This window comes from Cherax quadricarinatus, chromosome 52, assembly GCF_038502225.1.
Source record: "Cherax quadricarinatus isolate ZL_2023a chromosome 52, ASM3850222v1, whole genome shotgun sequence".
NCBI lineage: Eukaryota > Metazoa > Arthropoda > Malacostraca > Decapoda > Parastacidae > Cherax > Cherax quadricarinatus.
The window spans coordinates 17,686,868-17,703,045 of NC_091343.1; the positions used below are offsets into that span (position 1 = coordinate 17,686,868).

A 16,178-nucleotide genomic window follows, 5' to 3' on the forward strand; every position below is an offset into this window, starting at 1 on the left:
ATGGGACCCTTCATGGGTTAGGTGGAACATGGGACCCTTCATGGGTTAGGTGGAACATGGGACCCTTCATGGGTTAGGAGGAACATGGGACCTCTCATGGGTTAGGAGGAACATGGGACCTCTCATGGGTTAGGAGGAACATGGGACCTCTCATGGGTTAGGAGGAACATGGGACCTCTCATGGGTTAGGAGGAACATGGGACCTCTCATGGGTTAGGTGGAACATGGGACCCTTCATGGGTTAGGTGGAACATGGGACCCTTCATGGGTTAGGTGGAACATGGGACCCTTAATGGGTTAGGTGGAACATGGGACCCTTCATGGGTTAGGAGGAACATGGGACTCTTCATGGGTTAGGTGGAACATGGGACCCTTCATGGGTTAGGTGGAACATGGGACCCTTCATGGGTTAGGAGGAACATGGAACCTCTAATGGGTTTGGAGGAACATGGGACCTCTCATGGGTTAGGAGGAACATGGGACCTCTCATGGGTTAGGAGGAACATGGGACCTCTCATGGGTTAGGAGGAACATGGGACCTCTCATGGGTTAGGAGGAACATGGGACCTCTCATGGGTTAGGAAGGATATGGAAGGATAGGGACCCACTCATGGGTTATGAGGGACAAGAGAAATAAACTCTCTCTCTCTCTCTCTCTTAAAAATTTTCTTTTTTTCCTTCTTTCTAACACACCAGAATTTCTCCCTGGAAAAAAAAATCAACTGTTCCCTCATTGAAAAAAAAAAATCCCTAAATTTTCCCCGCCACCGCTCTTTCCCGAGCCCATGAAAACATAGCCAAGTGGGGAGAATATGCAGGGAAAACTTTGCTTTGGGGCGGTATTTCCCCTGTATTTTCCCTGTCCAAGACTTTTTTCCCCCTCCCTGCGATGCACAGTATTTATTTTTTCCCGTCTGACAATACGAGTGACCATGTATCAGCGTCCAGCATGTTGCCTCGTCCTCTTTTGTTGAGTATTTTGTTAGTCTTGGTTTTATTACTCTTGCTTTTATTGGTTTTGATTTTATTAATTTTTTTTCTTTTATTAGTTTTACTTTTATTAATTTCGTTTTTATTAGTCTTGTTTTTATTAGTTTTGCTTCTATTTGTTTTTTATTTCATTACTATTACTTTTATTAGTCTTGCTTTTATTACATAAGAACATAAGAAAGGAGGAACACTGCAGCAGGCCTGTTGGCCCATACTAGGCAGGTCCTTTACAATTCATCCCACTAACAAAACATTTGCCCAACCCAATTTTCAATGCCACCCAAGAAATAAGCTCTGATGTGCAAGTCCCTCTCAAATCCAACCCCTCCCACTCATGTACTTATCCAACCTAAATTTGAAACTACCCAAAGTCCCAGCCTCAATAACCCAACTAGGTAGACTGTTCCACTCATCAACTACCCTATTTCCAAACCAATACTTTCCTATGTCCTTTCTAAATCTAAACTTATCTAATTTAAATCCATTACTGCGGGTTCTCTCTTGGAGAGACATCAAGACCTTATTAATATCCCCTTTATTAATACCTATCTTCCACTTATACACTTCGATCAGGTCTCCCCTCATTCTTCGTCTAACAAGTGAATGTAACTTAAGAGTCTTCAATCTTTCTTCATAAGGAAGATTTCTAATGCTATGTATTAATTTAGTCATCCTACGCTGAATGTTTTCTAACGAATTTATGTCCATTTTGTAATACGGAGACCAGAACTGAGCTGCATAATCTAGGTGAGGCCTTACTAATGATGTATAAAGCTGCAGTATGACCTCTGGACTTCTGTTGCTTACACTTCTTGATATAAATCCCAGTAATCTATTTGCCTTATTACGTACGCTTAGGCATTGCTGTCTTGGTTTAAGGTTGCTGCTCACCATAACCCCCAAGTCCTTTTCGCAATCTGTATGGCTAAGTTCTACATCATTTAACTTATAAGTACTAGGGTTATGGGCACTCCCAAGCTTCAGAACCTTGCATTTATCTACATTGAACTGCATCTGCCACTTTTCTGACCAAGAATAGAGTTTGTTTAAATCCTCCTGAAGTTCCATAACATCTTCGTTTGAGTCAATTATTTTCCTATCTTTGTGTCATCGGCGAATTTGCTCATATCACTAGTAATTCCCTCATCAAGATCATTGATATATATTATAAACAACAACGGGCCCAAGACTGATCCCTGTGGAACGCCACTTGTTACAGATCCCCACTCGGACTTAACCCCATTTATGGACACTGCTTCCTGTCAGTGAGCCATGACTGGATCCACGAGAGCACTTTTCCCCCAATGCCATGAGCTGCCACTTTCTTTAACAGTCTATGGTGCGGAACTCTATCAAACGCCTTACTAAAATCTAAGTAAATAATATCAAATTCTTTATTGTGGTCAACAGCCTCAAAAGCTTTACTGAAGAAAGTTAATAAATTAGTTAGACAAGACCGGCCTCTTGTGAATCCATGCTGAGTATCATTAATCAAGCTATGCTTATCGAGATGGCTTCTTATAATCTCAGCTATAATTGACTCTAGTAATTTGCCTACAATTGAGGTCAGGCTTATTGGGCGGTAATTTGACGGTAACGACTTGTCCCCTGTTTTAAAAATAGGAATTACATTAGCCATCTTCCACATATCAGACACTACACCTGTTTGAAGAGATAAATTAAAAATATTAGTTAATGGTTCACAGAGTTCCATTTTGCATTCCTTAAGAACCCTTGAAAAAACCTCATCAGGACCCGGCGACTTATTTTGCTTCAGTCTGTCTATCTGCTTCACAACCATCTCACTAGTGACTGTGATGTTACATAATTTATCTTCTTCTATCCCACTGTAAAAATTAATTACTGGAATATTGTTAGTGTCTTCGTGTGTAAAAACTGAGAGAAAATAATTATTTAAAATCAAGCACATTTCATTCTCTTTGTCAGTAAGGTGCCCATAGTTATTTTTAAGGGGACCTATCTTATCTCTAACTTTTGTTCTATAGACCTGGAAAAAACTTTTTGGGTTAGTTTTAGAATCCCTAGCAACTTTAATTTCATAGTCCCTTTTAGCTTTTCTTATCCCCTTTTTAATGTCCCTCTTAATGTCAATATACTGATTCATAAGATGACCCTCACCTCTTTTGATACGCCTATAAATTCCTTTCTTATGCCCTAGTAGATATTTGAGCCTATTATTCATCCATTTTGGGTCATTTCTATTTGATCTAATTTCTTTATATGGGATAAACGCTCTTTGAGCAGCATGTATTGTGTTCAGAAAACTGTCATATTGATAGCTCTGTTCGTTACCCCAGTCAACAGATGATAAGTGTTCTCTAAGCCCATCGTAATCTGCTAAGCGAAAATCTGGGACTGTTACTGAGTTATCGCTACTATCGTACTTCCATTCAATGCTAAATGTAATTGTTAGGTAAGACACATATGCAACAGTTAGGTATCTTTATTTCGAAACGTTTCGCCTACACAGTAGGCTTCTTCAGTCGAGTACAGAAAAGTTGATAGAAGCAGAAGATACTTGAAGACGATGTAATCAGTCCATCACCCTTAAAGTTTTGAGGTGGTCAGTCCCTCAGTCTGGAGAAGAGCATTGTTCCGTTGTCTGAAACAATATTGTTTCAGACAACGGAACAATGCTCTTCTCCAGACTGAGGGACTGACCACCTCAAAACTTTAAGGGTGATGGACTGATTACATCGTCTTCAAGTATCTTCTGCTTCTATCAACTTTTCTGTACTCGACTGAAGAAGCCTACTGTGTAGGCGAAACGTTTCGAAATAAAGATACCTAACTGTTGCATATGTGTCTTACCTAACAATCTGTCGGTATTTTATACCATTTTAATGCTAAATGTAATTGATTTGTGGTCGCTAGCACCCAGTTCATCTGAAATTTCTAAATTATTAACAAGGGATTCATTGTTTGCCATAACTAAGTCAAGCAGGTTATTTCCCCTTGTAGGTTCTGTCACAAACTGCTTCAAAAAACAATCCTGAAATACTTCTAAGAAGTCGTGTGATTCTAAATTCCCAGTCAAGAAATTCCAATCAACATGACTAAAGTTAAAGTCTCCTAGAATTACTACATTATCGTGCCTTGTGGCCTTAACAATTTCCTCCCATAGTAGTTTCCCTTGGTCCCTATCTAAGTTTGGGGGACGGTATATCACTCCTAAAATCAGTTTTTCATGCCCCTCTGAAAATTCTATCCAAACAGACTCTGTATGTGTTACTTCAGACTTAATACCCGTTTTTATGCAACAGTTCAAGCGATCTCGGACATACAATGCCACCCCACCCCCCTTCCCAATACTTCTATCTTCTTGGAACAATTTAAAACCCTGAATATGACATTCCGCAGGCATGTCCCGACTTTTTGAATTAAACCACGTCTCAGTTAAGGCAAATACATCAATGTTACCTGCACTAGCAACTAATCTCAACTCGTCCATCTTATTCCTAGCACTACGGCAATTAGCATAATAAACATTGAAAGACTCTCCTTTCTCTTTACCCTTCCTGCTCATTTCTATTTTTCTACTAAACCTATTACTGTCCTTATCACCCAAGGTCCCTGGCTTTTCAATATCTACCTCGTTCTTATTATTACTAGTTCCCCTAGAACTCGTAATATTACTACACTGGGACTTCACTGTTTTCCTGCCAAAACCCATACCACTAACTACTCCTAGTTTAAAGTCCTAACTGCTCCCTCCACTGCAGTTGCCAGTGCTCCCACCCCACACCTAGATAAGTGAACCCCATCCCTGGCATACATGTCATTTCTGCCATAGAAGAGGTCCCAGTTGTCAATGAATGTTATTAGTCTTGCTTTTATTAGCCTTGCTTTTATTAGTCTTGCTTTTATTAGTCTTGTTTTTATTAGTCTTGCTTTTAATAGTCTTGCTTTTATTAGTCTTGCTTTTATTAGTCTTGCTTTTATTAGTCTTGTTTTTATTAGTCTTGCTTTTATTAGTCTTGCTTTTATTAGTCTTGCTTTTATTAGTCTTGCTTTTATTAGTCTCGCTTTTATTAGTCTTGCTTTTATTAGTCTTGCTTTTATTAGCCTTGCTTTTATTAGTCTTGCTTTTATTAGTCTTGCTTTTATTAGTCTTGGTTTTATTAGTCTTGCTTTTATTAGTCTTGCTTTTATTAGTCTTGCTTTTATTAGTCTTGCTTTTATTAGCCTTACTTTTATTAGTCTTGCTTTTATTAGTCTTGCTTTTATTAGTCTTGCTTTTATTAGTCTTGCTTTTATTAGTCTTGCTTTTATTAGTCTTGCTTTTATTAGTCTCGCTTTTATTAGTCTCGCTTTTATTAGTCTTCCTTTTATTAACCTTGCTTTTATTAGTCTTGCTTTTATTAGTCTTGCTTTTATTAGTCTTGCTTTTATTAGTCTTGCTTTTATTAGCCTTACTTTTATTAGTCTTGCTTTTATTAGTCTTGCTTTTATTAGTCTTGCTTTTATTAGTCTTGCTTTTATTAGTCTTGCTTTTATTAGTCTTGCTTTTATTAGTCTTGCTTTTATTAGCCTTACTTTTATTAGTCTTGCTTTTATTAGTCTTGCTTTTATTAGTCTTGCTTTTATTAGTCTTGCTTTTATTAGTCTTGCTTTTATTAGTCTTGCTTTTATTAGTCTTGCTTTTATTAGTCTTGTTTTTTATTAGTCTTGCTTTTATTAGTCTTGCTTTTATTAGTCTTGCTTTTATTAGTCTTGCTTTTATTAGTCTTGTTTTTTATTAGTCTTGCTTTTATTAGTCTTGCTTTTATTAGTCTTGCTTTTATTAGTCTTGCTTTTATTAGTCTTGCTTTTATTAGTCTTGCTTTTATTAGCCTTACTTTTATTAGTCTTGCTTTTATTAGTCTTGCTTTTATTAGTCTTGCTTTTATTAGTCTTGCTTTTATTAGTCTTGCTTTTATTAGTCTTGCTTTTATTAGTCTTGCTTTTATTAGTCTTGTTTTTTATTAGTCTTGCTTTTATTAGTCTTGCTTTTATTAGTCTTGTTTTTATTAGTCTTGCTTTTATTAGTCTTGCTTTTATTAGTCTTGCTTTTATTAGCCTTACTTTTATTAGTCTTGCTTTTATTAGTCTTGCTTTTATTAGTCTTGCTTTTATTAGTCTTGCTTTTATTAGTCTTGCTTTTATTAGTCTTGCTTTTATTAGCCTTACTTTTATTAGTCTTGCTTTTATTAGTCTTGCTTTTATTAGTCTTGCTTTTATTAGTCTTGCTTTTATTAGTCTTGCTTTTATTAGCCTTACTTTTATTAGTCTTGCTTTTATTAGTCTTGCTTTTATTAGTCTTGCTTTTATTAGCCTTACTTTTATTAGTCTTGCTTTTATTAGTCTTGCTTTTATTAGGTTTTTTCTTTACTTTTACTTATATTAGTCTTGTTTTTATTAGTCTTACTTTTGTCTCGCTTTCATTAGTCTTACTTTTGTCTTGCTTTCATTAGTCTTACTTTTGTCTTGCTTTCATTAGTCTTACTTTTGTCTCGCTTTCATTAGTCTTACTTTTGTCTCGCTTTCATTAGTCTTACTTTTGTCTTGCTTTCATTAGTCTTACTTTTATTAGTCTTTTTGAAGCTCTTTTATTATTTTTTCTCTTTTATTGATCTGGTTTTTTAGTTATTCCAGAAAAAGGACCTTCATGTTGTTGCCTGATTTTTTTTTCTCCGCCAGCTTTTCTATTGTATTTCGTCATAACTGGAGAATGTCTCATCAGATCGGATTCAAATTTTTTAAATGCTTGCGTACGGTAAGGGGGAGCATTTTTTTTTTCAAGTCGATTTTTCTTAAAAAAACGTAAATTAAAATATTTTTTATTAAATGATTGTAGAGAATTCGAACTAGAATATAAATGAGAAAAGAAAAGTTAAATAAATGCATTTTTATGGTATTTTTAAATTTAATTAAGGCTGGGTTGGAGGTATTAGCTAGCTCAGTGTAGGGAGCTGATAGACCTTTGATCTTGAAATATTTTTAGGCATAGGTTTTTGTGGGAAAAGAATGAAATAGGGCAATGTAGAACTGGGCTGTTACGATGTTATGGATCTTTGAGGGAATGACAGCAGTAGGCAGAATGAAGTGGGATAATTGGTTAAAATTGGTCATGGTAATTCAGTGGCTTCATGTGATAAGAGAAGCAGCAGAGATAGTGGAGGAGCAGGAATGAGCAGGGAAACAACCTGCTTGATCTGGTTCTGGCTAATTTACTGACTCTTAGTAAAGCATTTGTAGCAGTTAAACATGATAAATAATATGATATTGTATATTTTGGATTTCATTGAGGCTTTTGGTAGAGTACCACACAAAAGACTGTTAAAGAAAGCCACAGGTCGTGTTACTGGGAGAAGTGTATTGACTAGTATCGAGGCGTGGCGACCAATAGGAAGCAGAGTCTTACCTGGGATCAGTCACAGGTCAGTCATAATTTACATTAATGATGTTGACGAGGGAATAACAAGGAAACTTTGTTAATAATCTAGAGATTACAGAAGAGCTTGGCACGAACTACCACAAATCCATTACACTGAACTTTGAATGTAAATATAACTCAGTAAGGATCCCAGATTTCCTTTAGCAAATTACAATGGGCTGAGAGAACACCTATCATGTGTGAACTTGGGTAACGAAGACAACTATCAGCTTGACAGTTGTCTGAACACAATACACGATGACCAAAGAACATTTATTCTGTATAGAGAAATGAGCTGGAATAGAAATGATCCGAAACGGATGAACAGGATACTCAAAATTTACGGGAGAAGAAAAGAATTTATATAGTTTGAAAAGAGGTGAGTCATCACATTAAAGGAGGTGAAAGTCATCATATTAAAAGAGGTGAGAATCATCATATTAAAAGAGGTGAAAATCATCACATTAAAAGAGCTGCTTAAAAGAGGATAAGAAGAACTAAACGAGACTATTAAGTTGCTAAGAATTCGAAAACAAATTCGAAAAGTTTTTCCGAGTGTATAGAACGAAGGTTAAAGAAAACTTAGATCCACTTAAAACTAACTCTCGATATCTTACTGACAATGAGAAAGAAATGTGCTCAATTTTTTTTTTAATTATTTCGTTGCCTTTTTCCCTCGAGACGCAAACGATATTTCTGCAATTAATTATTATAGTGAACCCGAGGAAAACAAATTATGCAATATCAGTCATAAGTAATAAGGTAATCAAACATGTTGACCAACTAAAACAAAATAAAGTCTCCAGGCCTTAATGATCTTTCCTCAATGGCACTTAAAGAACCAAACTATACCACGGGCGGGGTTAGAACTCGCGATCAGAGAGTCTCAAAACTCCAGACCGTCGCGTCATTACAATTACGTGAGTCACTCTTAAAGAATGCAAGACGAAACTTTTGTGGATCATTAACTAACGTTTTTAATGTGTCTCTTCAAGCAGAATCTTAGATGTGGATGATGGATAAAATAATTTCAAATTTTAAAACAGTGAATAAGACATTATCATTAAATCATCGCCCATTAAGCCTGACCTCAGTTGTAGGTAAATTATTAGTTATGATAAGTAGTAATCTGAAGCCAAGACAAAAGTGTCTAAGCTTACGTAATAAAGCAAACAAATTACTTGAATGCATTCCAGAGGTTATAATACGACTCTGTACATCATTAGTAAGGTCTCGTTTAGATTATGCAGCTCGGTTTTGGTTTCCGTACTACAGAATGGATACAAATTCATTGGAGAAGATATGGAAACGGATAACAAAATTAATCCACTGTATAAGATATCTTCTATACATTGATAGAGAGCCCTGAATCTACTTTCTCTTGTAAGACGTAGAATGAGGGGAGTTATGACTAAAGTGTATAAGTGGAAGATAGGCATAAATTAAGGAAATACAAATAGAGTACTGAAGGTAGTTCTCCAAGAATGAACTCGAAATAATGGATTCAGTTTGGATGAGTTTAGGTTTAGAAAGAATGTAGGAAAGTACTGCTTCCGAAATAATCGTCGATGACTGGGATTCCTTGCCTAGTAGGGTCATTGAAGCTACAGAAAAACCTTACGTAGCTTCAAAACGAGGTTGTATAAATCTTCCTAAACACTCGTTTAACGCCAGAATCTCCGTCTCTCCTCCACACTCCTGTCTTCCGCAGATGCTTAAACACTTAGTATAACCCACTCCTCACATCCTACCCTGATTTTAATTCAAGTAATCCTTGAATTTATAAATTTTTATTCCATCTTATATTTCCATAAATGATCATTTAACGTTACCGTTATTCCTTCCTTAGTTCTGATTCTCTCAGATACACCTCACCTAAACCCATTCACTTCTCCACACTGAAACTCTCCTACTCTGTCTAGTTTTGTTTCATTTAGAGTTAGTACATCCAGCATTCAGCTTCATTACATTTACAGTCAATACTTTCTTGCCATCCGTACTACATCCATCCACATTCAGACATCCACAGTTGAAGTTTTCTTCGTCAGTTTTGCAAATTAAACAGGAGTTACCAGCCCCTTGCTTCTAGTATTTTAGTGACTGTTTATCATACGTGTGTCTTATTGAGGAAGGATTTGTCTCCACTTTCCCATGGAGATGAAAGGAAAATGATATAAGAATAAGGCCTATTAAAAATAAGAAAAAACTCAAATGAGTGTGTATACACGTATATTTACAGGTATGTGTAGTATGAATTAAGTGTTGATAAATTAGACACATGTGCAACTCTTGGGTATCTTTATTGAGGAAACGTTTCGCCACACAGTGGCTTCATCAGTCCATACAAAGGAGAATCTTGAAGAACAGGAGGAGAATGAGGTAATCAGTCCCTCAACCTTGAGTCGATGTGGTCAGTCCATCAATCTTGAATAGAATACGGCATACGTGCTGAGAAGGAGCTTATAAACTCCTTCTCAGCACGTATGCCGTATTCTATTCAAAATTGATAGACTGACCACATCGACTCAAGGTTGAGGGACTGATTACCTCATTCTCCTCCTGTTCTTCAAGATTCTCCTTTGTATGGACTGATGAAGCCACTGTGTGGCGAAACGTTTCCTCAATAAAGATACCCAAGAGTTGCACATGTGTCTAATTTATCAACATGTCGGTTCTCTGAACCATTCATCTATGAATTAAGTGTAAGAAGTAGTAGTAGTAGTAGTGCCAAGATGTATTTGTTATATTACGTATTATGAGAAAGAAAAGACACCAGCAGTTCCTATCTTTGTGTAAAACAATTACAAGTTTTCGTTTCACACTCGTTTGGCAGGACAGTAGTACCTCCCTGGCTGGTTCCTGTCTACCAACCTACTACCACATTATTATTATTATTATTATTAGTAGTAGTAGTAGTAGTAGTATATTGTTGTTCTTTATGCATCTTTCTTCTGCCTATCATGTTTTCTTCCAACTTTGTACTATCTACCCTGTCTTCTTTAATCTGTCTACTCTTTACCGTATTTTCTTCCATCTTTCCACCATTTACCATGAACTTAACAACCCCATCCTCCTCCTCCTCCTCCTCCTCCTCCCATTTTTCTACCCTACGTTTTGAAGCTAATTTTCAACCTTTGGCGTTGCATCTTGCAGGTACATGTTTCTGGCCATCTACTCGGCCGAGATGATGATCAAGACCGTGGCCAAGGGCTTCATCCTCAACAAGTACACTTACTTGCGCAACCCGTGGAACTGGCTCGACTTCGTGGTCATCGCCTCGGGTTATGTGACGCTGGTCATTGAACTGGGTGACATGGATGTGCAGTTGGGCAACCTGGCCGGTCTCAGGACCTTCAGAGTGCTCAGGGCGCTCAAAACGGTCTCTATCATGCCCGGTGAGTACTGTATTCACTTATTTGTATTCACCTATTTGTGGTTGTTGAGGTCGATTCACAGCTTATGGCCCTGCCTCTTCGCTGGTCGTTGCTTGCTCCACTATCTCCCTGTTCCAAGAGCCTTATCGTACCTCTTCTTAAAGCTATGTATGGATCCTGCCTCCACTACTTCACTCTCCGGATTGTTCCACTTCCTGACAGCTCTAAGGCGGAAGAAATACTTCCGCCTTAGGAAGTGGAACAATATGTGTACTCAGTTGTGCTCATCTAGTTGTAGTTGCCGGGGTCGAGTCACAGCTCCTGGCCCCGCCTCTCCACTGGTCGCTACTAGGTCACTCTTCCTCCTCCATGAGTTTTGTCATACCTCTTTTTAACTATGTGTGTGTGTTTGTGTGTGTGTGTGTGTATGTGTGTGTGTGACATTCTCTTTCTAGATGTGTTCATTCTCTGTGGTCAACATGTACAAGTTTTCTATGGGTACACACGCCTGTAAAGTACACAGGTAACACGTAATGATACTAGTAATGGAGAAGTGTTTGGCTGTAATGAGAAACAAATGAGAGAGATGGAAAACTGAAGTGTGGATATTTAGTGTTCCACTGTATATTCTTGAGACACTTCTAGCGAAAGGGAGAAAATGGAGAACAGAGAGCCTGCCTTTGAGGAAGGAACAGGGAGGTGTAAGAAGGAACGAGGGGGAGAGTCAAGGAGACGTGTGTTCAAGAGCAATAAAAGTCACAGTATCGTGACTGGACCAACACACGTATAACTCTCACTTTATTTAGACGATGTTTGGGTCCGTCCTGGACGTTGATAGTGGTCCATCCAGGACCGAACCATCTATAGCTTCCTTTCTAAGGTATTGGATACTTGTGAACAAGTATTAGATATCAGTATTTCATACTGGGAAGTTGCTACGGACGAAGAGGATAGTGTAGCTAGGAGAAAGGAGCCAGCAGCGTGGGCAGAGGAGAGAGAGAGAGAGAGAGAGAGAGAGAGAGAGAGAGAGAGAGAGAGAGAGAGAGAGAGAGAGAGAGAGAGAGAGAGAATCTCAAACTCAGGGGTCAGAAAGTCAGTCTGGGAATTGTAGACTGACGTGGAGGCTGTCTAGGCGCCAGGGAACCAAGACCACGGGAGAGACGACCTTAAATTTCGAGAGAATAATAAAGAAAGGATCCGTATTTAATGAAACACTTGGCTCTTATGGAGACATTCAGCTCAGGAAGTGATTAGAGGCTCGAGCCTCCGTCCCAGCCTCTGACCCAGCCAGCCATCAATGAAACAGGGTGGAAAAAAGGAAACTTAATGGAAAAAGAGGGAAATTGGATATTTAAATGGTAGAACAATTCGAAATTTAATTCATTTAGAAACCTATTTTTATTTTCTCTACTTAGAAACAAGAGACTTAATATTTTATAACGAAAAGATGTAGAAAGTAAAAAAAAAAAAATGCGTCGTGAAAGAGACGAAGAATAATGTGAAGACCAGGAAATTGATGAAGTTGATGTATCGATTAAACAGTAATTTAGTGGTGGTGGAAGAGGCTGGGAAATGTAAATATTGTGTTTGCAGATCACTGCAAGCCATTACTGCAGTGACTAGCAGTGTCAGGGAGGGTACCGGGGAGACAGAGATGAAATACTGAAGTGGAGGAAAGGAGACAGAGGAAGGGAAGGGGATAGAGGAGGAGAAAGGTCAGTGCAGGAAAAAATTGAAGCTTGTCACAGTACGTATGGAGTGCTTGGAGTTAATTTAATTACTGCAGGAGACAGAGAGAGGGAGAGAAATAGAGATGGGGAAAAGAAAGAGAGAGAGCAGATGCATAGGGAAACGTAGAGGAAAATGGAACGGATGGATGGAAAAGGATGAGAGAGCAGGAAAGGGGGCACAAGGGGGATTTCAGAAAGAGGAGAGGGTTACTGCTGGATAAATTTGGCACCATGCCTACTGCCTCTCCTGGAGGAGTCGCTGAGGGAGAGAAAGAGAGAGAGAAAGAGTGGGAGAAAGAGGGAGGAAAAGAGAGAGGGGGAGAGAAAGGGATGGATGGCGAGAGATGGGGAATGAGTGAGCTTTGAAAGACGAGAATTAGAGTGAGATTAGTCTCACCTGTATCTGTAATATTATTATATACTCCAGGACCTGTTACCTGTGGTTGCAAGTGTCGTGTGTGTGTGATTGCAGGTGTCGTGTGTGTGGTTGCAGGTGTCGTGTGTATGTGGTTGCAGGTGTCGTGTGTGTGTGATTGCAGTTGTCGTGTGTGTGGTTGCAGGTGTCGTGTGTATGTGGTTGCAGGTGTCTTGTGTGTGTGGTTGCAGGTGTCGTGTGTGTGTGGTTGCAGTGTCGTGTGTATGTGGTTGCAGGTGTGTGTGTGTTTGCAGGTGTCGTGTGTATGTGGTTGCAGGTGTCGTGTGTATGTGGTTGCAGGTGTTGTGTGTGTGTTTGTGGTTGCAAGTGTCGTGTGTGTGGTTGCAGGTGTCATGTGTGTGTGGTTGCAGGTGTCGTGTGTATGTGGTTGCAGGTGTCGTGTGTATGTGGTTGCAGGTGTCGTGTGTGTGTGGTTGCAGGTGTCGTGTGTATGTGGTTGCAGGTGTCGTGTGTGTGTGATTGCAGGTGTCCTGTGTGTGGTTGCAGGTGTCGTGTGTATGTGGTTGCAGGTGTCGTGTGTATGTGGTTGCAGGTGTCGTGTGTGTTTGGTTGCAGGTGTCGTGTGTATGTGGTTGCAGGTGTCGTGTGTGTGGGTGTCTGGGGCTGCATGTGTCGTATATATGTGTGTGTGTACTCACCTAGTTGTACTCACCTAGTTGAGGTTGTAGGGGTCGAGTCCAAGCTCCTGGCCCCGCCTCTTCACTGGTCGCTACTAGGTCACTTTCCCTGAACCGTGAGCTTTATCATACCACTGCTTAAAGCTATGTGTCGATCCTGCCTCCACTACATCGCTTCCCAAACTATTCCACTTCCTGACTACTCTGTGGTTAGAGAAGTACTTCCTAACATCCCTGTGATTCATCTGCGTCTTCAACTTCCAAATGTGTCCCCTTGTTGCTGTGTCCCATCTCTGGAACATACTGTCTTTGTCAAACTTGTCAGTTCCTCAGTATTTTGTATGTCGTTATCATGTCTCCCCTATCTCTCCTGTCCTCCAGTGTCATCAGGTTGATTTCCCTTAACCTCTCCTCGTAGGACATACCTCTTAGCTCTGGGACTAGTCTTGTTGCAAACCTTTGCACTTTCTCTAGTTTCTTTACGTGCTTGGCTAGGTGCGGGTTCCAGACTGGTGCCGCATACTCCAATATGGGCCTAACGTACACGGTGTACAGGGTCCTGAACGATTCCTGAACGGTGTGTGTAAGTTACCATTTTGTGTGTGTGTGTGTGTGTGTGTGTGTGTGTGTGTGTGTGTGTGTGTGTGTGTGTGTGTGTGTGTGTGTGTGTGTGTGTGTGTGTGTGTGTGTGTGGTGTGAGTGTGTGTGTGTGTGTGTGTGTGTGTGTGTGTGTGTGTGTGTGTGTGTGTGTGTGTGTGTGTGTGTGTGTGTGTGTGTGTGTGTGTGTGTGTGTGTGTGTGTGTGTGTGTGTGTGTGTGTGTGTGTGTGGATGGCTGCAGGTGTCGTATGTAGGTGTAAGTTTTAAGAAAGACACCAAAGTAAGTTAGTTTGGTAGTTCTCTCTGGAAGTAATGATGAGCAAGGGGCTAAGTTTAGCCTCGCCACTCAAGTTACCTCGCTCAGGAGCGCTCCACCTGCTACCTTAACCTCCAAAGTTATCTTAAGTATCGTGAACGTAGCTTATTTAAAGTCGAAAGTTATCTTAGGTATCGTGGGTAGCTGACTAAAAGTTAAAATACACCTTGGCTATTGTAGGAATATTTTGTTAAAAATCGAGGGTTATCTAGGATATCGTGAAGATATCTTATTTAAAATCAAATGTTATATTGGGTATCGTGAAGATATCTTAATGAAAGCCGAGAGTTATGTTGAGACATTCACCTTAAGAAGTTTGGAGAGTCGATCCTCCGTCCGGTAAGCTGGTGACAGAAAGCTTACCAATCGTAGCAGGACTGTCCTAAGATGAGTAGGTAGGAGAGTGGAGGAAGACATGGAGGAGGAATAGTAATAAGTTGGCAGACTAAAATAAAATAGAAATGGGTAGAGGAAAATGAAGAAAGGAGAAATATAAAGACATAGATGGGTGAGGAGAAGAAAGATAAAGGAAAGAAAGGGTTGGTGCATGTGCAAGAATGAGAGAGAGAGACTGGCAGGACTCGAGGCGAGGTCAATAAGACATATGATCGTATAATTCAGAGAGATGGCAGTCGACTCCACAAATCTCTGTGGACTGTTACACACACAACAGTATATATATTTATTACAGTCCCCGTAAAAAAATAATGAAAAATTGCATTCAACACTGTACCTTTATCACCGTAATAATATACACTGTACCTTCATCACCGTACTTAATGTACACTGTACCTCCATCATCGTACATTCTACACTGTCCCTCTACCTTACATAAGGTACACTGTACCTCCACCTTACATAAGGTACACTGTACCTCCACGACACATTCTACACTGTACCTCCACCTTACATAAGGTACACTGTACCTCCACCTTACATAAGGTACACTGTACCTCCACCTTACATAAGGTACACTGTACCTCCACCTTACATAAGGTACACTGTACCTCCACGACACATTCTACACTGTACCTCCACCTTACATAAGGTACACTGTACCTCCACCTTACATAAGGTACACTGTACCTCCACCTTACATAAGGTACACTGTACCTCCACCTTACATAAGGTACACTGTACCTCCACCTTACATAAGGTACACTGTACCTCCATCACCGTACACAGTGGTAACGGGTTATGATAATATCCTCTTAATTAGTAAACACTAATTACACACTTAGCTGTTAGTGTTTAAATGTCTACAGAAGTGGAGTGGCCATTTAATTGTATGGTAATGGTTAAAAAATATTTATCTCGGCAAGTTAGCACTTGTAGCAGGGATCGAACCGGGGAGTGTTAAGATAACCTCTCCTCTCACCACTCAGCCAGGTCATATAGCCTCTCTTGGAGTAAATATTTACGTCAGAGAATAAGCACTTACGTCAAGCAATAAGTGCTTACGTCAGAGAATAAGCACTTACGTCAAAGAATAAATGCTAACGTCAGAGAATAAGTATTTCAAAGAATAAATGCTTAGGTCAGAGAATGAGGACTTGCGTCAAAGAAAATGCTTACGTCAGAGAACAAGCACTTACGTCAGAGAATAAATGCTTATGTCAAAAAAATAATTATTTATGTCAAAGAATTATTCCCTACGTCAAAGAATTAATATTTACGTCAA

The 16,178-nt window shown here is 39.3% G+C and overlaps 1 protein-coding gene across 3 annotated transcripts in view; it reads left to right on the forward strand.

The window, feature by feature from the left end:
• Nucleotides 1-16,178, forward strand: part of LOC128696887 (sodium channel protein 60E-like) — a 538,339-nt gene that overhangs the window by 125,113 nt on the left and 397,048 nt on the right. For all 3 annotated transcript variants that reach the window (XM_070096097.1, XM_070096098.1, XM_070096099.1), the window contains exon 4: nucleotides 10,580-10,821. In XM_070096097.1, the coding sequence (XP_069952198.1) occupies nucleotides 10,580-10,821 (242 nt within the window). The remainder of the gene's footprint in view (nucleotides 1-10,579; nucleotides 10,822-16,178) is intronic.